At 37.4% G+C, this 26,199-nt stretch overlaps 1 protein-coding gene across 1 annotated transcript in view; it reads right to left on the bottom strand.

The window, feature by feature from the left end:
- Positions 1 to 20,617, bottom strand: part of Plppr5 (phospholipid phosphatase related 5) — a 179,797-nt gene extending 159,180 nt beyond the window's left edge. Inside the window, exon 1 of the mRNA XM_074049052.1 lies at positions 20,493 to 20,617. Within this exon, the coding sequence (XP_073905153.1) occupies positions 20,493 to 20,617 (125 nt within the window). The remainder of the gene's footprint in view (positions 1 to 20,492) is intronic.
- Positions 20,618 to 26,199: the final 5,582 nt, after the last annotated feature.

Below are 26,199 nucleotides of genomic sequence, written 5' to 3'. Positions count from 1 at the left end.
AGGAACATTAAGAGATCAAAAGCAAGAACTATAGGTAAAAACTGTATCCCATGTTCATAAGCAAGTCATGGCAGTCACCACAAGGCAAATGTCAGCTTAAAGTAAAGTTACAAAGGACTAAACATACAGCAAGCCTATTTTTCTTCCACTTATTTTTACTAAGAGGTCAATCCCTAAGTTTGGTTTGATCCTAACTGATTATCTAAAATGGTTGCAGAGAAAAACACAGACAAGATTGAAGTAATGAGTTAAATCAGACTCTGAGGACTAGTCTCTATTTTCTCACAGGTCTGAGCTACTTCTGAATGCCTAGACCAGATATCTCTATCCTTTACAAAAGTAGAGATGTTCTTCATTGTGACATAATCCAGGAATAAATTTCTACTAATTATAAGATCAGTGAAACTGAAAGAAATGAGGAGCAATTCATGACCCACCTGTTTTGCTTTCACAAATAATATACTCCCCATGTTTCCCCTCCCCACAGACATCCCAGCTAGTATGTGCCAGAAATGTCCCAAATTTTTCTATGTATTTTCTGCAAGAAACTAAAAAATTATGCATTTTTGATCTTTTGGATTGCAAAGGGGAAAATGCATAAATATGTGTATAAGGCATTCATCCTTGTGCATATTTTAATAGTGAAACAGTGGGACTAAGTCAAATGCCCTTTCATTGCAGAATGGATGTATAAAGGAAAAAACGACCAACCACACAGTGGGTTTTCAATGCACTGAAAATATTGCTGTGTGTATGTGACAACAAGGATTGTCACCAATGACATATCATTAATCTTTTAGTATTAATCTTTCAGAAAGACTTGCTTAGTATTTATAATATAAAATTATTTTTAGGAAAACCACCTTAATGTTTGTATTTAACACAATGAATAAATGATCAAGTACTGATATTATAAAACAGAAAAGAGAAATAGTCCCAAGTGAGAAATAGTCCCAAGTTCTATGGTGAGAGCACACCAAGCTCTTCTTCCATGCTATAGGATAGAGAAATATGGTGTGAATTAATCAACAGGTCCTCGTCCACTGTAATTGTCAGTAGTCACATTCTTGGCTCAATGTCTCGAACATGGCTACTATTGGACAACACAGTTGTTCTCTTCTTCCTCAAATGTCTGCAGAGGCAGAGAGGCCTTTGCAATATTCTTGAAGCAGCGACTACTGATTTTAGTCATGAGAACTAACAAATTACATCATTTTGTATCCATGACAATTCAATTAGAGCATTTGGTCCCCTGACCACAAGGAGCAGCACCTTTCTCCAGTAGGCTAAAAGTGTTTAGGCTACTGAAGCCTCTTCCACCTCTCCCTTGCTCTTCTGCACTGGAGGAAGAGCGATTTATTTATTAGAAGTAGAGCTGTTCCATCGAAGTGTGGACAACAGGTAATTCATCTCCTTCTCTTTCTCTTTCTTTTTAGTTTCATCTAAATTTTATAAACTCCAGAGACTATCTTAACCTCATTAATCCTGGGAAGCTTGCCTATCTTAAATAACTTGACATCAGAGATGCTCAATAAGTGTTAGTTGTTATAATTTATATTATTGTTATTGATTTGGGGAAAATAACAAATTATAAAATTTTAAAAGCTCAGCTGGATCTGGCTGATAGAAGTAAGGAAAAACAGAAACCGAACACTGGAGGCAAATGGAGAAGTGCAAGAAAAGGCAGCAAGGAGCAGAGTGTGATTGATATGCCACAGAAGGAAACTAGAGATGAAAGTTCTACCAACTCTAACATTCTGGGAGGACAGCACTGGACAAAGCTACATGGGAAGAAAATATTTATCCTATTTTAAACCCCTGAGGGTACAGTCATTGGGAAAACCTGTAGCAGCGACTTGATTTAGGTCAGAACATCTCCAGCTGAGGCAAATGGAGACAAAGACTATCCGGTAAGTCACAGGAGTCATAGATGGAGGAATTCTAGAAGAAAAGACAAAAGCAGCGGATAAGTGGCACTCTGCCCAAAATGACTTTAGATGTTTCTGAACTTAGAGAAATCCAGAAAAAAGAAAGCAGAAGACTGACACGGTAGGAAATGCAATGCAATGACCTCTGGAGCCCAGGCTCTTTTTAAATGTCGGGCACCCAGCTCTGGAGGCAGGGGGTGGTAGGGAAAGGCAACCACCTGAAATGAATATAAAGGGAAAGAAGAAAGAGAGTTTCAAAGAAGGGCTGGAGGGTAGTGAGGGCATCATAGCAAATTTGTAATTTTTGCAAAATATAATGTAGCAGCAAAGTCACAATTAACTTCTTAATACAGGCATTTTCATAATTAAATTTTAAGTTCATAGGTTAAAAACTCAAAATAAACTGGTCTGGGCTGTAGGACATCATAGCAATGCTAGAGTCAAATGTGCTCTCTTCTATTTTGCTGTTCAGGCTGGCAATTGCAAACATGACAACTTGTTATGAACAGGAATAACTGCTGTGGGGGAACTCTCGTGTCTTCTCCACTGAATGATGAGGGGGCAGTTGAAATAATCTCAGGAATCCTATTGACTTCTTTGTTGATGACATTTCATAAATGACATGGCTTTAAACTGGAGGAATTAAAATTCGATACCATGTGTTTCCTGAGAAAATAGCCAATCTGCTCCTGAAAGAACCCAGGTGAGTGAAATCTGCCTTGCCTAAAACACTAAGAAAAAAATATTTTTAAAAAAGGTTTTTTTAATTTTTCAAAAAATTTAATGGCTATTAATTGGATCTTTCTTTTGGTCTTTAGTTTCTCTCCGCAAATGTAATTATAGAAGGAATTCCAAGAGGCTCAACTTTGTATTATTGGAGGTACTTTTGCATAGTTTTTGGTTTTTGTTTACTCTCTAATGAGAAATATTTGAAAATTTAGCTGGGCACAATTTGAGGTTGGAAATTGAATAGGGAACTAATTTTTGGCTAGCAGTGCATTGTGCTCTGTGCCTTACATCTTTTAATGATTTATTCCGAGCTACATTAGAACTTTCTGGGTGCCACACAGGAAAATAGTTAGGAATGGAAAGGTCTTCAGAAATGGGGGTGGAACTGCTCTGATGCCTACTGGTTCCCCCTCTGAAGAGTTACAGCCATAGCTTTGGTTGGCTGAGAATTGATTGTTAAACAAAAGATTAGATGAACACAAAGTTTGAGAGTACTTGAGAGGAAAACTTGCTCTCTGAGTTCTTTTTCCCTTATTCCTTATAGAAAGTGTAGTCTGTACAAACTCACATAGGAGTTGAGGGAAAATGCCTGCCTAGTAGCTGTCAGAGAACTTGACATCTGTGGAGCAGCCAGGTCACTGTGCTGAAATGGTGTTTTGCCCCATGACTTCTCAATTCTGTGCCAATAATCCACTTAACCTCAAGAGCTGAGGGCCTGTCTTGCAGTGCCACCATCCTTGTGGTAATCAAACTCAAAAGAAGTATGGCACACCCAGCTTGTCCTCTGCTGTCTCTGGCTGAGCAGCTCTGCCTATGAATGATTACATGTTTCCCTGGGAGCCACACAGCCGTCCTTCACAGTGGGCATGAGGAGCACCAATCCAGTGTCAGGGTCAGGCAGGATTCTCTAACCAGCTTACCCAGTAACAAAGTGATGAAATTTGCTCCTTATTTAGTGTCCTGATTCTATTTCTTAGTTAGAAACAGGAGAGGATGGTGAGTGATTAGTAACCAATGAATTATACCACACATGTGCTGATTTTTACTGATATATTATTTCTCCAAGTCTCAAAGAACAATTTAAAAAATTAAATCGAAGAGAGATAGGGGCTTAAGAATAACCAAAGATTATTAAAACAAGACAAATGGCTGAAAATTGCATGAATTATTCACCATTCTCAACCACATGAGAAAATAATTCTTTCTGTTTCAGTCTTCAGAAGGAATAAATAAAGGTGACCATAGAATATATAAAATGTATAAATGCATATTTTATACATGGACAGCTGGACATATCCAGAGAAAAATGTTAATATTAGGAGAATTTAGAATTTTTCATTCTGTCAGAACATGGGACAATCCAACCTTTGAAAACCCTTCACTGCTACTACTGCAACTCTTACCTCCTCCCTTCATCCACACACCTGGCCACAGGTAATTCTGAGATTTCCCCAGGAATGTCTTCAGGTTGTCAGTAGCAAGGCCTCTGTGATGCCCCTTTGGCGCCTTATCCATGATGCTCCATGAAGACAGCAGTTTCCTTACCAGTGGCTTTTGCTGTTCCAGGGTGCACTAGAGGCTGCTGACTGACCAGTGTGCAGCTCTGTCTTGTGAGAGCCTTTCTTGTTGCTTACTTGGGTACCTAAGGTATTTGAATCCCACAATAAGGCCTGTGACAGCAAAATTGTGTGCACACTATGCAAAAGTTTAACAGTCATCTCATTTCCCTTTTTTGTTTTTTCTGCAGTGCTAAGGGTAGACCATTGTGCATGCTAGGCAAGTGCTCTACCACTGAGCTACACCATCAGTGCCCCTTTGAATATTTTTTTGAACAAAGTTTTGTTACAGTGGTGAATATTAGTGTTGCCTTTGGCACAAAGTATTATAGTGTTTAGTTAAAAAAAAAATCTCGGTTTTAACTTTTAGCTCCATGAAATTGAGCCTAGAATAAAACCTTGTGTCAACCAATGACTCCTACTCAGAGTTCTTCCTCTGATGGCCAGAGGCTTTGTGGTTGGGTCAAGGTCACTTGCCTGGCTTCCTTTCTAGGAATGAGTTCTGTTTCTACAGCTCTCCATTCCTTTTGTGAGTCCTCTTTCTCTTTTGGACAAGACTCTACTTGTTTTCTGCATCAATGGTGTCTCCCCTTCCACCACCCATTTTTACCCAGTCTAGACTCTCAAAGTAACTTGTAGGTACTCATTCCACTTTGATAAAAAGCTCTATGTTTCATTCAAGAACTTAATTTTTCATGAATATAAAAAGTTATTTCACCCATAGATAAAAGTCAAGGCATGATTGTTTTTAAGTTTTTTTTATTGTCTATTCATTTATTCATATGTACATATATTGTTTGGGCCATTTCTCCCCCTGTTCCCCACTCTCCTCCCTCTCCCCCCAATCCTTCTCTCTTCTAGGCAGAAGGGTTTGCCCTCTTCCCCAATTTTGTTGAAAAGAAGACATAAGCAATAATAAGAAAGACAGCTTTTTTTGCTAGTTTGAAATAAGGATAGCTATACAGAGAGATTCCTAACATTGCTTCCACATACATGGGTGTACAACCCAAATTGATTCATTTCTACCAGACCTCTTCACTACTTCCCGGTCACCTTTCCATATGACCTTTGTTGCTTTAAGGTTACTATATTAACTCCTCTACAGTGGACACATCAAGTTTTAGGTTTCCTTCCCTTTTCCTTTTCCTCCTGTATGTGTTCTCCCCTTAGCATGTGACCCATGTCCAATAATATTACTGCATTTGTTTTAGGTCTGAAGTCTGCATGTAAAGGAGAACATACAATTTTTGACCTTCTGAGCCTAGCTAACCTCGCTCAGGATGATGTTCTCCAGTTCCATCCATTTACTTGTGAATGACAAAATTTCATTCTTCTTTGTGGCTAAGTAAAACTCCATTGTGTATAAATACCATATTTTCTTAATCCATTTGTTGGTAGTGGGGCATATTGGCTGTTTCCATAACTTGGCGATTGTGAATACTGCTGTCAAAGCACCATTTTTAAGTCTTTTAAAATACACAAATCTTCAACAATTAAAGGAATTCAAGACTATCTTCACAGGTATAGAAAAATTACTGCCAGCCTCTTCTTAAATTAAGAGTTGATACTCCAATACACTTTGGAAAATCAAAGTGATTAATGCTTCTGGAACTTTGTAAATCATGACACCATTTTAAAAAACCAATTAGTTCAACTGAAAGTTATGATCATGATAGTTTAGGATTGGACCAGCTACTGTCCTTGTGGGATCACCATGGACCCAGAAAATAAACATCCTTCTCAGAAGTCTGCTAGGAGAGCTTTTCTTTTTTTTTTTTTTTTTTTTATAGAGTAATCAAAATGGGAAACTTTGTGTGTTGGGATATATATTCATTCATATGCTTTGCCCTTTGTAATTAAAGTCTTTCAATAATTATATTAAAACTTTGAGTTTTTTTGAGATTTTTTTTGGTAGTACCTGGAAAATGTGAGTTCTTATTAAGTATATTTTAAAGTGTTTAGTTTCCCAATTTATTTTTTATTTATTTATTTATTTATTTATTTATTTTTCATTTTTCTTTTATTATTCATATGTGCATACAAGGCTTGGTTCATTTCTCCCCCCTGCCCCCACCCCCTCCCTTACCACCCACTCCACCCCCTCCCGCTCCCCCCCTCAATACCCAGCAGAAACTATTTTGCCCTTATCTCTAATTTTGTTGTAGAGAGAGTATAAGCAATAATAGGAAGGAACAAGGGGTTTTGCTGGTTGAGATAAGGATAGCTATACAGGGCATTGACTCACATTGATTTCCTGTGTGTGGGTGCTTTTCAATTCCGGTGTGTATGTGAGTCCCATCTGGCTTGTGTTGCTATCACAAGATGTCACCATACAAGTAGAATCTGCGTTAAGGGCAACAAATGCTAGCTAATTTTTTAGGTGTCTTACATAATCCTCACCCCTTCCTTGTGTGCTCTCGCTTTTATCATGTGCTCACCTAAAAAATTAGCTAGCATTTGTTGCCCTTAACGCAGAGAAACTAAAGCAGATACCTTAAAAGCAACTGAGGCCAATAGGAAAAGGGGAACAGGAACTAGAGAAAAGGTGAGATCAAAAAGAATTAACCTAGAAGGTAACACACACGCACAGGAAATTAATGTGAGTCAACTCCCTGTATAGCTATCCTTATCTCAACCAGCAAAAACCCTTGTTCCTTCCTATTATTGCTTATACTCTCTCTACAACAAAATTAGAAATAAGGGCAAAATAGTTTCTGCTGGTTATTGAGGGGGTGGGGGGGAGAGGGAGGGGGCTGAGTGGGTGGTAATGGAGGGGGTGGGGGCAGAGGGGAGAAATGAACCAAGCCTTGTATGCACATATGAATAAAAAAAAAAACAAGTAGAATCTGATCTGAACGGAAAAGATGGTGTAAGAATTGGAGGCAAAGAAATGTGGATTTGGGAGAAATCTTGGGCCAACTTCATCCCCACAGGCTCAAGATCAACCATAGAAAAAGAAAAAAGAATGATTCACTATGATTCACTAAAAGAATGGAAGGTGAAACAGATTCACTAAAAGAATGGAGGGTGAAACAGATTTTAATAAAATAAAAATTAAAATGTAAGTGATTTTGAAAGCATCTGTTAATGAAACTCTCATGAATCCACCAAATAATGATTAAAGCTTATTGTCAACATAAGACAATGTGTGATTTTTAAATAAAAAGCAGTATTTGTGAAATCAAGAATTCCCTTCCATTCGGGAGAGGAAGAGGAGACAGTGAGAACTCTGATGAAAGGGAAACACATTTGAATTTGACAGTTGTGTCTAAACATAAAGAAAAGAAAAGAAAAGTACGGGTCAGATACCTGAAAATAGATCTTAAAAATTAGCCTGCATAACAAGTATACCAAAAATGAAATTGACATCATTTACACCTATTAGAATGGCTACAGTGAAAATACCCAAAATGTCAAGTAACAGGGTTTGCCATGAATTACTGGTGGGAGTGGAAATCTATGTAATTATTTTGGAAAACTATTTGATGCTATCTTTTAGAGCTAAATGTATGCACAGTTTGTGACTTAGTAAAAGGGAATAGTACTGCTGGCTTTGCAGAGCCCGCCCTGGGGTCAATAATACCATCAGCTCTGTAAAGACTTTGCTGCAAGGTTGACCTGACAGCCTTGCTGACAACCCAGTTAGCTGAACTTCCTGTGTAGCTAGAGTTACAGCAAGAGAAACTGCAGAGCACCACCTACAAGCTGGAAATAAGAGAAAGCTGGTGGTTGTCTCAAAAGTTCCTACCTGCAACAAGAATGCACTGAGAACAGAGTTGACAAAAGCACAAGAAGCAAAAGCTCTGAATGCATTCTCCATGGACCAGTGAACTTTGGAGGGAGGGGGAATAAAAGGGGAGCTAAAAGAGCAATAAAAGGGAAAACCCAAAGCATTTTAGCACACTACCAGTTTCCAAGTCCCATTGCTTATCTCTCTGAGCAGCCTTTACTTTTGCTTTAAGGCAATACAGACTTCTTTGCCTGTACATTGCCTGTTCCTTGCTTTAATCCATTAAAGTTTAGAGAAAAAAAGTCCACGGTCAGAGCACTTCAGACCCCGTCCATCACTATCAATTCTATTTCATGTCACCAAGTATCATGCACTAAAATATTGATAACACCACTATCACTAATAAAATCAAACTATAAATTATCCACAAGCTCATCAACAGGAAAGTGTAGAAGTCGGAATAATTTCCCCTCCCTGAGTTCTTACTTGAAATCCAAGCGACAGAAATTAATAAGAGAAAAGCAAAGATAAGTTTATTTACATGAACATTTCATGTATACATGGAAATGCCCAGGAAATAAGTAATTCTTAGTAACAGATATTAGAACCCCAGCTTATACAGCACCTTAAGCTCTTCAAGCTGTTTATTTATATGGAAAGTGGAATTAGTAATAGGTACTTTGTAGGGCTATTGTAAAAATTAAGTTATATGATTTATGTGTCTAGAACAGCACATGGCTTTTGTTTTGCTTTGCTTTGCTTTGCTTTGTTTGAAACAGGGTCTCCCTGTGCTCAGGCTGGCCTCAAACTGGAAATTCTCCTGCTTCAGTCTCCCAGGTGCTGAGATTACAGGTGTGTACTACTAGTCCTGGGCTTAGAATAATGCAACTTTTTAATAAGCAATGGCTGTTATGTTCTACCATATTTTCACCATGTTTTTCACACACACACATATAAAATTGTTATGCTTATGATCTTAAGTGAGTATAATATATTAAACAGGTAGCCCTGGAAGATTTTGGATTCCATCAAGACAAAGGAGCACCACTGCTCTCAGCTCAGTCTTACAACAGAAGAACTTGAGGTCCACCTAACAAACAAGCATAGAAAACTCTGAAAGGAGAAAAGAAGAAGTTCTGCTCGGAGCCTCAGATCCAGAGGAAGGACCTGGCAGACTCCACTGGCTCTTCTTGGTGCCTGTCATATATCCTGGGAGTTCTAGAAGTTTCCAGCCCAGAATTGTCAAGAGCACTCACCATAAAAATCTCTGGAGAAAACCTGTTCACTTAGCTAGAAGATGTGGAAAAATGTCACTTAACAACAGAAAGCATTTTCTTGCAATACTTTCCCTTCTCCAGCCAAACACTAATGGGAAACTCTTACCCCCTCTAAGGACACAGGCAGCAAGTCTGCACTTCCCTTCAGAAGTTCCCTGGAACTAATCTTCCATCACCATCTGACAGGTCATAAACTTAAATGTAAACACAAAACCTGAAAAAAGCAGAGGAGAAAATATCTGCATCTAGGAGGAGACAGAAAATTGTTAAACTTCACACCAAAACATGACCCATGAAAGAACCAATCAGTCAAAACTCATCAGATTAAAAGCTTTTAGTCTGCAAAAGTCACCATTAGAAGGAAGAAAACATTACCAGAGTCTGGAAGAAAAGGTTTTCGAATCACATAACCAAGAACAAACATCTGCTACAAATTAATTATAATGAATGTGGATTTATTAATATATTAATGAATATTAATATAGAGAATGCTCAATTCCCAACACTAACAAGAAATCCAATTAGAAAATGGACAAAAGCATGAAGAAACATGTCACCAAAGAGGATATTTAGGTGGCAACAAAGCACATGAAAATATGTTTGACATAATAGCTATTAAAGAAATGCATATTGCACACACAAAGAGATACAGCTACACAGCTATTAAAATGGCTAAAGTAAGACATAGTGAGATCACCAAAGGGAGGTTAGGTGTGGAGAAGCTGGACTTCTCGCACAGTGCTGGAGGGGACACACATGTTAGCAGTCATTGTGTAAAAAGTGAATGTTTCATTTTAAACTGAACTTGCAACTATTGCACTCCTGGGTGTTTATTGCAGAAAAATGAATACTTGCATCCACACAAAAACCTATACACAGCTGATGTTCACTGCAGCTCTATTTGTGATAGGCAAAAAGTGGAAGCAATCCATATAACCTCCCATGGGTACATGGTAGAATACTGTTCAATGATAAAGGAAGGAACTGTTGGTACATTGATGACTTGAAAAGTCTCCAGAGACTTGTGCTGAGACAATCCCAGCAGGTCACATGCTATACGATACTATCTTTATGACACCTGTGAAGTGAAAAATTATAGAAGTGGGGATAGGATAGGGTTGCCACTTGTTAGGGATAGAGTTGGAGAGATGGGGGTGGTTATGGTACAAAGACAACACAGGGGAATCCCAGGAACAGAGAACTGTTCTGTATATCAATATTGAAATCCTGGTTGTAACATTGCACTGGAACTTTGAAAGATGTCACCTTTGAGGAAAACTAAGTAGAGGATATTAGGCATTTCTGTACTATTTCTTATAACTTCACGTAAATATACAATTATGCAAAATAAAAGTTAATTTACAAAAGGTATCATTGGAGCAAAAATAAATGCTGTCCTAAGAAACATTCAGAGTTTCAGAGTTAAAAAGAGTCAACTTAAGGGAGAAATGTGAGACTAGAGGAGAGGAAACTCAACGGGAGCCAGCAATGTTTAAGGGGAGGGAGACTGTTAGTGTTTTCACGAAGAATTTACCTGTGAAACTGTTATAAATGAAATGGATAAGACAGGAACCAAAAAATATTTGGGTACATGTTAATATTTTTTCTCAGAAAAATATTTCTGAGAAAACAGTAGTCTATCATATCAACACATGAAAACAAAAATGACAAAGCATCTTATTTAAAAAGAAGAGAGGACATTAAAATCTTTCCTGTGACTGTAAGAAATGCATTAGCTGAGGTGAAGGATGAGAAGTCAGGTGACTGATAAGGAAACCGGAATGAAGGCAGGATGTGTTCTAGTGAGACTTACATGCAAAAGGTCAGGACACTGAACTCAGAGCATTGCGGAAATGCTAATTGGGCGTGACCAAAGCTGAGTGTGAAAAAAAAATATATATATGCAGGTTACAGATGGGGTCGGGGCCAGTGTGAGCTGAGTAGCTGGATGTCCATCTGTCCTGAAAGAGGCAGGGAATTATTGGACAAATATAAGGCTTTGGCTGCTTGCTATCTCCTTCCCTGCTTATTTTCTTCCTCCCTTCCTCCATTTCTTCTTCCCTCCTTCTTCCCCCCTTCCTTCCTTCCTTCTTCCTTCCTTCCTTTCACTTCCCCATCTTCCTCCATTTCTTTTTCCTTCCCTCCCTCCCTCCTTTGTTCTCCAGTTATCTTACATTCTTTTCTACTATTCAGCTATGCACTGAAGTAGGCACCAAGAGTACAGAAAGAAAGAAGATTGCATCTTCTGTATGTGCTTAGAGTCTACTAGAACAAATGCGTAAGTAATTAGCTTACTGTGTAGAATTTCTTTTTTGTTTGTTTGTTTACTTCTGTTGACAGAAAAAGAAGTGAAAATAAAATGTATTAAGCCCTCTGATGTTCCAGGCTCTGTGCTCAACATTTTGCACAGGTTATCTCATTTTATCCTCACTACTGCCATATAAAGTAGGAAAGCCATGTAAAGCATATTGACATATTGCATAAATGCTTTCATAATTAAAACTCTGTGGAATTTTGTCCCTGAGGTGTTCAAAACAGTCTAGACACCCATGTGTCATGAGCACTGGAGTGAAACCCTAGGGATACCATAGTCCTTGGCTCAATGAAGTTGTCAGCTTCTGTCTGTTTCAAAAATTCTCTGATCAGATGGAAATAATGAACTTTTGCACTATTCTCAAATGATTTAAATGTGATTTTTTTTAAGGAAGGAACCACTGTTTTACGATATCTTCTTTCTAAAAATGCCCTGCCATTCTCCCTGGGGTGATGGTAGCTGTCCTAATGCCAGGGCCCACTTCCAACCGAATAATTTCAGTTGGCTTTTCCAAGTTCCCTGTGGATCTCAGAGACGTAAAACATTTTTTTCATTCTGATTTCTGTGATTGCACAGTTTTATTGGCCATATGTATATGTAGGTTTAAATGGTGAGGTTACATGCCCAAATGTGTGAGTATTTGCATATATATGTGAAAAGTGGAATCAACCTTCCCATGTCCACAGCTCTCACATCAAAGAAAATGACAGAATATGAAGAAATCTGGGGTCCTGCACATGGAATTCAGCAAGGGAAGGGCAGTTCTTGAACATTTTTAGGACAGGGAAGTGGTTCCAGCTACGCAAAAGTATTTCTGCTTCCTGAGTAGTGTATCTTTAATGGGAAAACTTTTACTTACTTTTCTACAAAATTTTTACTAAATCAGGAATATTAGGTGTACAAAAGCCTATTAAAATTTATTATTAGTTGGCTTTGGCAGATGAAAGTAAGTACATCACTAATGTAGGGCAGTGGAAAGAATGTTCTAGGTCCCAGTTTCCTCACCTAACATTTGCTTTACTCAGCTATTTGACTCGAAGTGAGTAGTGTCACCTCTTTAGGTGGTTGATGTCCAAGAAACACTGAGTCAGGATGGGGTATTGTGCAAAATGGATCCAGTGCTCCCAGGAGGTCAGGTGCAAAGGGAAGTCTGGTAGCAATCCAATTCACCTTATGGCTGTGTCATGGCTGGGCAGCAGTCCATTTCAGGCATAATTTCTAATATATAAACAAGTCCCTCTGGAGGCTGTAGGTCTCTGAAATTGAAATCAGCCACCTGAAGCTGTTTTTCCTGAAGAATAAGAAGAAAAAGGCTATACGACAGACTGTCAGCATGATACTTATGCATAGTGATGATAAAGGAACAGAATTTTTTCTTTTCATTCTACAAACAACCTGTTTTGTTTTGTTTTGTTTTTTTATTTCTCCAGAAACTACTTTGCTACATGTAAATCCCAAGCCTTCACACATGTCAGACCACCTGATCTGAAAGTACATTTCTGCCAGGGTGAGCTGGTTCAAAGAGCCAAGTATCAACAAACCAGATCCCTTTTTGTTCAGAAATTCTTAAAGACTTTTTTCTGCTCTATCTAAAATAACTATTAAAAGTCTAGCCAAATTTTTAGGCAGTGACTATTCAGAATGGTGCTTTAGTGGTAGATATATACCGTTGTGTACTTGTTCAAAACCCACATAATATCCATCAAGAGTGGACCTTAGTGTAAACTGGAGTAGTGATGGGTCAAGGTTCAAGATTGATTGATTGTAACAATGTTCCCTTTGGTGTAGGACAGTGATAGTGGGAAATCTGTGAATTTGTGAGGCCAGGGAATGTAATGGGAGCTCTTTCTACTTTCTGTTAAAGTTTACTTTTGTAAACCTAGCCTGACATTAAAACAAAATCTATCTCTTTTAAATCAGTACACCAGCAATGCACAGGCTTGTAAGCACCACGAAGGCACAAACCAATTCTCCCAATGATTTTTCCCTCTCTTAGAATAGTGTCAGATGCAGAGAAGGCATAGACATATTTTGCTAAGTGGTAGCCAATGCATCTATGCATGCAGGCATACGTATAAGGCAGTGCGGTAAGTGCTTGGGATTCAATAGTGAACACATTGTGAGGTATCTATCCACACTGTCTTGGTAGAACAGATGTGAACAAATCCACTTTTGGTTGCAGCTAACAACTTGAATGGAAACAGATGGTTGTGTGTGTGTGTGTGTGTGTGTGTGTGCATGTGTGCACATGGGCGTGTGTGTATATGACACACAACCATTTCTAGGGTGAGTGTGAGGCACAGATGGGTTCCTAATTTTTCAGGAAACATCACGGAAACAGAGATGGGATATCACCAATTTAAGAAGTTTGGTTATAGCTTGAATTCACAAAGGAGGTTGCTGAGCTAAGAGTGGAATTCTCTTTGTATTCAATACATCTCAATTCCCTCCTCTTGCCGCTTTGTGTTGCAACAATTTATATTGTTGGCCTGGAAATGAGTCATAACTGTCTAATGGTGCCAAAGGGAAAATCGTATCCAAATTAGTGCAACTGACCATAAAACTGTCAGACTTTGCCTGAAAAGCATTTGTGTTGGTGTGACAAATTCCCAGGAGATGGGTCACAGAGGTGTCAAACCTCATTTAAGTAGTATACATATGTATAATTCTACTTTTAACAAGCTTATTTGCTTGTTCTTTAACTTAATGTTTCATTTACCATGATTCCAGTGTTAAGAGGCTTGAAAACCATCAATCTATAGCAGTTTCCAGTCCGATAGACATTGCAGCCCTAACAGAAACTAGAATAGCTCTAATTTCATTGCTTGCTGTCTCACACAACCCAAGCATTCTAGGGCGTATCCCCTTAATTCTAGGAACCCCACTAATCAGTTTCAACTAGAAACATTACCACAGTGGTCTCACTGTTTTTTTCCTAACAGTTTTATTATTTACTTCTGGGGAAACAATGAAGATTGATTCAGCTGGAAAGAGATCAGATGTCATATCCAGAAGGAGACCCCATTTATACAATGTTACAGCTGACAGACTCTTTAACGGCAGGAAATATATCATTTTCTTCATTCGAGAATCACCACATTTCCTAGAACTGTACTCTGAATCTAAATTGACTTGAACAAGCACCAAATAACACCATATTATCAGACAGGAATAAATAACATTGATATGGACATTCATGATAAATGATGATAAATTAATTGATTAGCTGAATCTCTATAAAAGCCATAAATACCAACCAAACAACAACTATGACTTAAAAATAGTTTAAACTACTCATGCTATCTTGATTTAACGTAAAAGAAAACTTGTCAAACCTAGTGTCCAGTACAAAATATTAAAGTCTGAAGGAAATAATAAATTTAGAAACATGGTCTCCAAAGACATCCCTAATATGTGTGAGGGCTTCCAGTTCATATCCAAGTGTTATCTGATCTTTCAGTTATTTAATTACTTCATCATTTTATAAATAAATTATTGAATGTTTTCGTCACAGTGTTATTTTATGTAGTCACTTAGTGCACAAACATTTTAGAGTTTGTCAGGTGTAAGAGGCAACTAGGTGTTTTTCTCAAAGACATTATGTTTAAGTCTTGCTGTAATGGAAAGAAAACCCTACACAGTTGTAGGAATGAATCTGAATTCTATGCAACTCTTTTTCTTCATTCATCCACACCTGGTTCTAAACCCCTCTGGTCATTCCTTCATTTAATACTGTGTTTCAGGGGTCTTGCAGGCACTGGGAATACACTCACACACACAAATGAAAAGATAGTCTCTACTTCCCACAAAGCTCACATTTGCATGGGGGGGGGCAGTAAAATAAATAAATAAGAGCAATTAATTATATAGTGTCAGATTTGAATAAGGATTATGAGAATAAAATGTAAAGTTAGGGTAGGGACCAACAAGTGACACATAAATTAGAAAGGATGTTGAGGACAACCTCTGTGTGGAGATGACTTTGGAGCACCCTAACTGAGTGACGTAAATATCTGTGGAAGGACTGTGGCTGAGAGAACAGCAAGTGCAAAGGCCTGAGATGGGAACTTTCTTGGCCTGGTAAAGAATAGCAAAAAGTTAGTGGGGCAAGATGGGAAATGGTAGGGCATGAAGTCAGAGGTAGCCAAGAGTAAAGTTGTATAGAGCCCTGTAAACCTGTTTTTCAGATAGGGCCTTGCATTTTTGCCTGGACCCAACTCAGGATATCCTCCTCCTGCCTATGCATTCCGTGGAGTCACCAAGACTGGTTTGTCTGGTGACATGGGTCTCCCTAATGTTTTCCCAGGCTTACCTCCAACTGGGATCCTCCTGATCTCTGCTTCCCCAGTAGCTGAGATTATACATGTGAACCACCAAGCCTAGCCACCATGGTCAATCTTTTACAATCTGCTATCACCTCAGGATAACAAGAAAAGAGTCTTGAGTAACAGCTCTAGAAGCTAAACACAGTGACAGGCTGATTCATCACAGAATTAATAAATGGCAGGATCTGGACTTGTTGGTAAAATGTCACAATGTGTTTAATGATCACTCTGAGAAGTTATAGAATTCAAGGGGAACCTTTCTTTGATAGAACTCTAAAATCCTGTGTCACCAAGATTAAGACAAGATTCCTTGTAAAACAATTTTCCAAGACAGTCTATTAATTTGAAAAATAGTTCTCTCAAATCATAAATTGAGTAATAAAATATTTTAACATTTTAAAAAAGTGTTTTGATAAATCAAAAACTCATTGGTTTGAAACATAAACTCATTCAAAAACGAAAAAAGCTTTCTGCTACCACACACACAGCGCTTCCTCCTGCTGACACATTGTAGTCAGATGCAGCACCACTCTTAAATTCTGATGACCCATGGTCTCTTTCTCATCCCATTAGTTTTGCCTCTTTCAGAATGTCACGAGTGGATCCATTGAGACTGGCTTACTCACTTAGTAAATGTCACTGGTATTTAACCACGGTGATGTAAGGATTAACAACTTTTTTTTTCTTTTATTATTCATATGTGCATACAAGGCTTGGGTCATTTCACCCCCCTGCCCCCAACCCCTCCCTTACCACCCACTCCGCCCCCTCCCTCTCCCCCCCACCCCCTCAATACCCAGTAGAAACTATTTTGCCCTTATTTCTAATTTTGTTGTAGGGAGAGTATAAGCAATAATAGGAAGGAACAAGGGTTTTTGCTGGTTGAGATAAGGATAGCTATACAGGGCATTGACTCACATTGATTTCCTGTGCGTGCATGTTACCTTCTAGGTTAATTCTTTTTGATCTCACCTTTTCTCTAGTTCCTGGTCCCCTTTTCCTATTGGCCTCAGTTGCTTTTAAGGTATCTGCTTTAGTTTCTCTGCGTTAAGGGCAACAAATGCTAGCTAGTTTTTTAGGTGTCTTACCTATCCTCACCCCTCCCTTGTGTGCTCTCGCTTTTATCATGTGATCAACAACTTTTTATTGCTTGGCAGTGTTCCCACATGTGAATACCTGACAGGTGATCAACCAAGGATGTGAAACAAGATTACCTCCATGTCGGAGGTCCTGTTCGTTAACCCAGTCAAATGCTATGTGTTTCCTAGAAAGACTTTCAATGGAAACAATAGGTAGACCGTGGTTGGGTTTTTTTTTTTTTTTTTTTGCCTCTATACAATAAGTAAGTTATTTAAATTTGTCTGACTAAAAAAAGACAAAGGAAGCTTTGAGATAGAATAGATTATGCCGCACCTTAATGAAATATGTTTTCTCCTTTATTGGCTTAGTTAGCTATTTGAATCTGTTTTTAATTAAAACTGAACGTGTTTTGTAGTAAACAAGAAACACAGCTTCAAGTAAAGAAAGTTGTAAGTAATCTAGAACTAGAGATAGATAATTATTACCCTGAAAAAACTGGTATAAAATCAATAACATAACTCCTACTTCTGTTCCACCAGGACACACAAACTTGTTTAAAAGTGTTCTAATGCTAGTTGTGTATATTGGTGGTTTTTACTTGGAAATTTTAGAAAGGCCAGGTAATTTCAATTGAAAAGAATAACAGGGTTTTTTTTTCTTTTTAAAAAACATTTTCACTTTATTAGATGAAACGTGACATACAATATGCTGCATATATTTAATATACACAAATTTGACAAGGTTTGGAAAATATATGCCTAGGAAATTATCCCTACAATAAAAACGCTGAAGAGATACATCAGTCCAAAAGTTTCCCCATGCTCTTTATATACCCTTAATGTACCACTCCTCCCCTTTCCCGCCTCCCTCTTCCTCACTCAGGCAGACCTGCCTATTTATTTTGCTCTGTATTACTTTTCATATTAAAATATGAACTAGCACAAGCTATGATTTTCGGTGTGGTTTCTTCAATATGCTTATTTTGAGATTCATCTGTTTTGCTGCACTTACAAAATGTTTTCCCTTTGTATTCTGAGAAGCAATATACTATATGGGTCTATAACAGTTTGCTTATATTCACCTGTTGATGGATATTTGACTTATTTGAGTTTTTTAGTTGTTTGGTTGGTTTTTGGTGGGACTGGGGTTTAGAATTAATGCTTCTCGCTTGGGAGGCAGGTATTCCACTGCTTGAGCCACTGCTCCAGCCCTTTCTCCTTCGGTTATTATGCAGACAGGGTTCTGCTTCTTGCTCACCAGGCCTGGGCTGTAATCCTCATATGTTAGGCTTCCTGACATAGCTGGTATGGGGGTCTCACAATCTTTTTACCTGGGTTGTCCTGGAACTGTGATCCTCCCGATCTCAGCCTCTGGAATAACTAGGATTATAGGTGTGAGCGCTGGACAGCTAGTGGATGGATTTGCTTTTCAAAGTGACTTTATCAGTTGCTTAAGATATTGCCAATGCTTGGTTTGGTCAGTCTTGTTATTTATAACCATTCTATGGGTGGGCAATAGTATCTCATTGTGGTTTTAATTTGCATTTCCTTATTGCCTGATGATGTCATGCTGATTTGCCACCTTTATAAGTTCTTTGTATATATTCACATCATTTGTCTTTTTATTGTTTTCAGCTTGTTTTCTTTTTATGGAGTTGAAAATGTCATATATAGCCTACATGTGCTCTCTGTTTTGTCAGTATTTTTTCCCATGCTATGGCTGGTCCTTTTTACTTCCATGACAGCATCTTTTCAAGAACATTTTACTTGTGATGAAGTCCAGTGGAAGTTTTATGCTTTTTGTACCACATCATTCATCAAATCCATGGTTGCTAAATTTTTCTGTTTTCTTCTAAAGTGTTACAGTTTTAGCTTTTGTATTCATGCCTGTAACCCATCTCAAATTAAAGTTTGTTTTTGTTTTCTGCATATGTACACCCAATGCTCCATGAAAATTTACCAAGAACAATTTCTTTTCTTTTCTTTTTTATTAGAATATATTTGTTTTACAGGGGTGTTCATAGTGACAGTTCCAATTAGGCTTATATTGTACACTGACTACATCGCCCCCATACTCTCTCCCCCTCAACCTTCTCCCTGCCCCACTTAAAGCAATTATAAGCAGTTGCTTTGTTCTATTTCTTGTAAGTATATGAAGTCCATCAACCATATGCCCTCACCTTAATCTCTGAACTATCTTAGCAGCTGTGTTGAAAATTATTTCACTATATTGACACTATCATATATGTACATATATGTATGTACATATTATATATGTATATACTTATATGCATATACGATATAGATGTAAATAAACTTATTTATTTGAGTAGTATCCATTTTATTTAGTTTGTCTAACAAAAAAAAATCACACCTTCTTAATTATCATTTTATTACCATAAATCTTCAAATAAAAAACTACAAGTCCTCTAGATTTGGACTTCCTTTCCAATGTTGTATTGAGCTAGTATATGTTCTTTGAATTCCCACATACACTGAAATTTGTCAACTACAAAAAAATACCTGCTGAGATTTTGACTGTTACTGCATTAAATATATGGATCAGTTTGTGTAGGAGTGACATATTAATAATATTGAATCTTATCCATTAATATGTTATCGCTACATATGTTTAGGTCTACTTTAATTTTTCATAGGTTTTAAAGTTTTCAATATTCGAGTGTCTTGAATATTATGTGTCAAATTTATTCCTAATTATTTTAAGTTTTGATTATGTTTTAAACTATTTTGGTTTTTATTTCAATTTTCAATTCGATTTAGCCCACTTGACTTAATTGATGGTTAAAAATCCTTCCACACCTGCACTCCACACACCATATAGAACACTATACTAAGCATATTGACTATGACACACTTCCAAGAGCAGAACACACATGCTAGAGTCCTAAGACAACCAATCAAATGGATACAGTGCTGCTTTGCCTACAGCATAAGAACCTTCAGACAATGTGCTTCTATTTCTCACCTACCACTTTCCTTCCTGTGGTTTTTTATGTTAGACTCTTCACAACACATGATTATTTATTTTTAAATAGCCAATCATATTTTAAAGGAAGAAATTTTATTTTCATTACTCATAAAGTAGGATTTCCAGTGTTCTTCATATTTTGTGTCAACCCAGACATTCACTCAGTATAACATTTCCGGTGGCCAAAGGTCTTCCTTTGCCATTTGCTGCAGGGAGAGAGGAAATGCTGGCAATGAGCTTTTTCTGCTTCTGTATGTGTAGAAAATTTTGATTCTGCCTTCATTCTTGAAATATATTTTCCCTGAGTACGTAATTTTAGGTTGATAGGATTTTTTCCCTGGAAGTTACCCCAAGGTGTTTTTGGCTTACATTATTTTCTACCAGCAGTCTGTTGTCACTCTTATCTTTCTTACTTTGTGCATGACATTTTCTCCATATCACCACTTTTCAGAAATTCGATTACGCTATGCCTTGGTAAATTTGTCTTCATGTTCTGTTCTTGAGATTCTTTAAGTTTCATCGATCTGCAGGCTTCTAATTTACATGAAAATTGGACATTTTTTACCCATTCTTTTCTTCACAAATTGCTCCAGCATTGGGAGCCATTGGCACCTCACTGATGCATTGTCTCTCTGCTGTAGGGGACTCCGTCTGCTTGTATCTTGCACGTTTCACTGATGCTCTCTTCATTTTTGTAAAATCTTCACTCTATTTTATTTCAGGTGAAACTATTTGTAACATTATATCTTTATAGTTCACCAGTCTTTCTTAGTCATCATTTCTATTGCTGTTTTCAAGTTCACTACTCTTTTCTTTTGTAGTGTGTTAATGTGGCATCAGTCCCATTCTCTATTTGTCTATCTATCCATCCCTCCTCTGCCTATATATCACCTGTCATCTATCTATCTACTCAAAAGGGCAATAAAAAAGCAAGATCACAGAAAATAAATATGACCGTTTGCCAGTATAGGTCCTGCTAATTTAAGTGACTTGACTATTGTAAGCCAAAAAAATTCCAAATGCATATAAACCAAAAGTTAAAATAGTTTTATTTGAGAGTAAAACTGATCTGTAAACTTGGAAACATAGATTCAGCTAGAGACTAAAAGAGAACTCCACTAGGGGAGGTAAACACATACATATGTATGTGTATGTATGCAATATATATACATGTATATATTCATACTGTATATTATGTTAATGTAGCATTAATCTCATTCAGTATAAAAATACATTATATTAATAATATTACATATATATATATATATATATATATATATATATATATATATATACAATCTTAGGTATTAGACCTTATTGTTTGCATTTCCAAATTTTCAATTTGTGTATTTTTATATCTTCCACTCTCTACTTAACATATGTAAACTTTTTCCTAGGCTTTTCAACACACAAAACATAGTTAAATAATTGCTTTATGTTCTTGCTCCTAATTCTGTCATTTTTATAATTTTATAATATCTGTGTTACCTTTGATTAATTTTATTTTTATTATGGGTTATGCTTCCTGCTTCATTGCCTACCTACTGTATTTTATTTTGGATTGTTCCTTGTTGTTACTGTTGTATTGTTTTGTTCTGAGATTGTGTCTCACTAAGTGGCCTGAGGTGGGGGTGGTCTTGAACTTGCAATCCTCCTGCCTCTGCCTCCTGAGTGCTGAGATTATAGACTGAGCAGCAACTCCAGGCTTTCCTACTGGTTTTTCATTGGATGCAGGACATTGTAAATTTTTCTTTTTCATCCAGTGATGGATGTTTTTGTATTTCTAAAGATAATATTGAACTATGCTCTGTGATGAAGTTATTTGGTAGTAGTTTGAGTTTTTAAAGGCTTTCTTTAAGCTAATTAGTAAGGATCAAAGTAGCATTAAGTGTAAGGCTGGTTCCTTCAGTTATTATTATTATGTTTACTGTCTCTTGACTTGTGAATGGTTGTTTTTTTCTAAGTTCTGAGTAGTGAGCATAAATTATTCTTGACCTTATGTGATCTCTAAGGGTAATGTTCCCTGTTTTTTTCCAAATAATTCTTTCTCAAGCTCTGAGTGGCTTCATCACATGTGTTGCTGGTCAGTGGTTAGTTAAATTCTCATTTATATCCCATGCTGGTCTCTGGGTCTCTCTCCTCTCTCCAAACTCACTCTTTCAATTCAGGGAGCACCTTGGGCTCTGCTAGGTTCTCACTACCCATTCTGTGGCCTCTCTGGGATTGCTGCGACAATCACTGGAAATACCTTATTATCTCTCCTCTCTCAGGAATCATTTTCTTGCCTGATGTCTAGTGTCTGAAAACTGTTGCTGACTGCTATCACGTCTGCTTTTTAAATTGCTTTGGGTGGCACTATAAATTCTTGTTCCTCCATGCTGATCTGATGCAAAACTTCATGCAAGAATCTCAAATGAAACACAGTGGTTTTTTTTTCTTTTATTATTCATATGTGCATACAAGGCTTGGGTCATTTCTCCCCTCTGCCCCCACCCCCTCCATTACCACCCACTCCACCCCCTCCCTCTCCCCCCACCCCCTCAATACCCAGCAGAAACTATTTTGCCCTTATTTCTAATTTTGTTGTAGAGAGACTATAAGCAATAATAGGAAGGAACAAGGGTTTTTGCTGGTTGAGATAAGGATAGCTATACAGGGCATTGACTCACATTGATTTCCTGTGTGTGTTGTGTGTTACCTTCTAGGTTAATTCTTTTTGATCTAACTTTTTCTCTAGTTCCTGGTCCCCTTTTCCTATTGGCCTCAGTTGCTTTTAAGGTATCTGCTTTAGTTTCTCTGCGTTAAGGGAAAAAAATGCTAGCTAGTTTTTTAGGTGTCTTACCTATCCTCACCCCTCCCTTGTGTGCTCTCGCATTTATCATGTGCTCAAAGTCCAATCCCATTGTTGTGTTTGCCCTTGATGTAATGTCCACATATGAGGGAGAACATACAATTTTTGGTCTTTTGGACCAGACTAACCTCACTCAGAATGATGTTCTCCAATTCCATCCATTTACCAGCTAATGATAACATTTCGTTCTTCTTCATGGCTGCATAAAATTCCATTGTGTATAGATACCACATTTTCTTAATCCATTCATCAGTGGTGGGGCATCTTGGCTGTTTCCATAACTTGGCTATTGTGAATAGTGCCGCAATAAACATGGGTGTGCAGGTGCCTCTGGAGTAACCTGTGTCACAGTCTTTTGGGTATATCCCCAAGAGTGGTATTGCTGGATCAAATGGTAGATCAATGTTTAGATTTTTAAGTAGCCTCCAAATTTTTTTCCAGAGTGGTTGTACTAGTTTACTTTCCCACCAACAGTGTAAGAGGGTTCCTTTTTCCCCGCATCCTCGCCAACACCTGTTATTGGTGGTGTTGCTAATGATGGCTATTCTAACAGGGGTGAGGTGGAATCTTAGTGTGGTTTTAATTTGCATTTCCTATATTGCTAGAGATGGTGAGCATTTTTTCATGTGTTTTCTGGCCATTTGAATTTCTTCTTTTGAGAAAGTTCTGTTTAGTTCACTTGCCCATTTCTTTATTGGTTCATTAGTTTTGGGAGAATTTAGTTTTTTAAGTTCCCTGTATATTCTGGTTATCAGTCCTTTGTCTGATGTATAGCTGGCAAATATTTTCTCCACTCTGTGGGTGTTCTCTTCAGTTTAGAGACCATTTCTTTTGATGAACAGAAGCTTTTTAGCTTTATGAGGTCCCATTTATCTATGCTATCTCTTAGTTGCTGTGCTGCTGGGGTTTCATTGAGAAAGTTCTTACCTATACCTACTAACTCCAGAGTATTTCCTACTCTTTCCTGTATCAACTTTAGAGTTTGTGGTCTGATATTAAGATCCTTGATCCATTTTGAGTTAATCTTGGTATAGGGTGATATACATGGATCTAGTTTCAGTTTTTTGCAGACTGCTAATCAGTTTTCCCAGCAGTTTTTGTTGAAGAGGCTGCTTTTTCTCCATCGTATATTTTTAGCTCCTTTGTCAAAGACAAGTTGGTTATAGTTGTGTGGCTTCATAGCTGGATCCTCTATTCTGTTCCACTGGTCTTCATGTCTGTTTTTGTGCCAGTACCATGCTGTTTTTATCGTTATTGCTTTGTAATATAGTTTGAAGTCAGGTATTGTGATACCTCCAGCATTGTTTTTTTGACTGAGTATTGCCTTAGCTATTCATGGCCTCTTGTGTTTCCATATAAATTTAATGGTAGATTTTTCGATCTCTTTAATGAATGTCATTGGAATTTTGATGGGAATTGCATTAAACATGTAGATTACTTTTGGGAGGTTCGACATTTTTACTATGTTGATTCTACCAATCCATGAGCATGGGAGAGCTGTCCACTTTCTATAGTCTTCCTCAATCTCTTTCTTCAGAAGTGTATAGTTTTCCTTGTAGAGGTCTTTCACATCTTTTGTTAGGTTTACACCTAGGTATTTGATTTTTTTTGAGACTATTGTAAATGGAATTGTTTTCATACATTCTTTTTCAGTTTGCTCATTGTTAGTGTACAGAAATGCTAATGATTTTACTATGTTGATTTTATATCCTGCTACCTTGCTATAGCTATTGATGATGTCTAGAAGCTTCTGAGTAGAGTTTTTTGGGTCTTTAAGGTATAGGATCATGTTGTCTGCAAATAGGGATACTTTGACAGTTTCTTTACCTATTTGTATTCCTTTTATTCCTTCTTCTTGCCTAATTGCTCTGGCTAGGAGATAGTGGGCATCCTTGTCTGGTTCCTGATTTTAGAGGGAATGGTTTCAGTTTTTCTCCATTAAGTATAATGCTGGCTGTAGGTTTGTCATATACAGCTTTTATAATGTTGAGGTACTTTCCTTCTATTCCTAGTTTTCTTAGAGCCTTTATCATGAAATGATGTTGGATCTTATCAAAGGCTTTTTCTGCATCTATTGAGATGATCAAGTGGTTTTTGTCTTTGCTTCTGTTAATGTGGTTTATTACATTTATTGATTATCGTATGTTGAACCACCCCTGCATCCCTGGGATGAAGCCTACTTGGTCGTGGTGAATAATCTTTTTGATGTGTTGTTGAATTCGATTTGCCATTATTTTGTTGAGGATTTTTGCATCAATGTTCATTAAGGAGATTGGCCTATAGTTCTCCTTTTTGGAGGTGTCTTTGCCTGGTTTGGGGATAAGTGTAATACTGGCTTCATAAAATGTGTTAGGCAGTTTTCCTTACCTTTCTATTTCATGGAACAGTTTAAGGAGTGTTGGTATCAGTTCTTCTTTAAAGGTCTGATAGAGAACTCAGCAGAGAATCCATCAGGTCCTGGACTTTTCTTTTTGGGGAGACTCTTGATTGCTGCTTCAATTTCATTTTGTGTTATAGGTCTATTCAGGTGATTAATTTCCTCTTGGTTCAGTTTTGGATGATCACATGTATCTAGAAATCTGTCCATTTCTTTAAGATTTTCAAATTTATTTGAATATAGGTTCTCAAAGTAGTCTCTGATGATTTCTTGGACTTCCATGGTGTTTGTTGTTATCTCCCCTTTTGCATTCCTGATTCTACTAATTTGGGTTTTTTCTCTCCTCATTTTAGCCAGGTTTGCCAGAGGTCTATCGATCTTGTTTATTTTTTCAAAGAACCAACTTTTTGTTTCATTAATTCTTTGTATGGTTTTTTTGGTTTCTATTTCGTTGATTTCAGCTCTTATTTTTATTATTTCTCTCCTTCTATTTGTTTTGGGATTTGCTTGTTCTTGTTTTTCTAGGAGTTTGAGATGTGTCATTAGGTCATTGATTTGGGATCTTTCAATCTTTTTAATATATGCACTCATGGCTATAAACTTTCCTCTCAGGACTGCCTTAGCTGTGTCCCATAGGTTCAATGACCCATTGTTCATGAAGTAATGAGTTATTTAGTTTCCAGCTGTTTGCATGTTTTTTGTCTTTACTTTTGTTGTTGAGTTCTACTTTTACTGCATTGTGATCAGATAGTATGCATGGTATTATTTCTATTTTCTTATATTTGCTGAGACTTGCTTTGTGCCCTAGGATATGATCTATTTTGGAGAAGGTTCCATGGGCTGCTGAGAAGAATGTATATTGTGTAGAGGTTGGATGAAATGTTCTGTAGACATCTACTAGGTCCATTTGATCTATTGCATATTTTAGATCTTGGATTTCTTTATTGATTTTTTTGTTTGGATGACCTATCTATTGATGATAATGGAGTGTTAAAGTCTCCCACAACCACTATGTTGGCGTTTATATATGCTTTTAGGTCCTTC

This window comes from Castor canadensis, chromosome 12 (assembly GCF_047511655.1).
Source record: "Castor canadensis chromosome 12, mCasCan1.hap1v2, whole genome shotgun sequence".
Taxonomy (NCBI): domain Eukaryota; kingdom Metazoa; phylum Chordata; class Mammalia; order Rodentia; family Castoridae; genus Castor; species Castor canadensis.
Note: the sequence above shows the minus strand (reverse complement) of the source record. Positions and strands in the feature narration are given on the sequence as shown.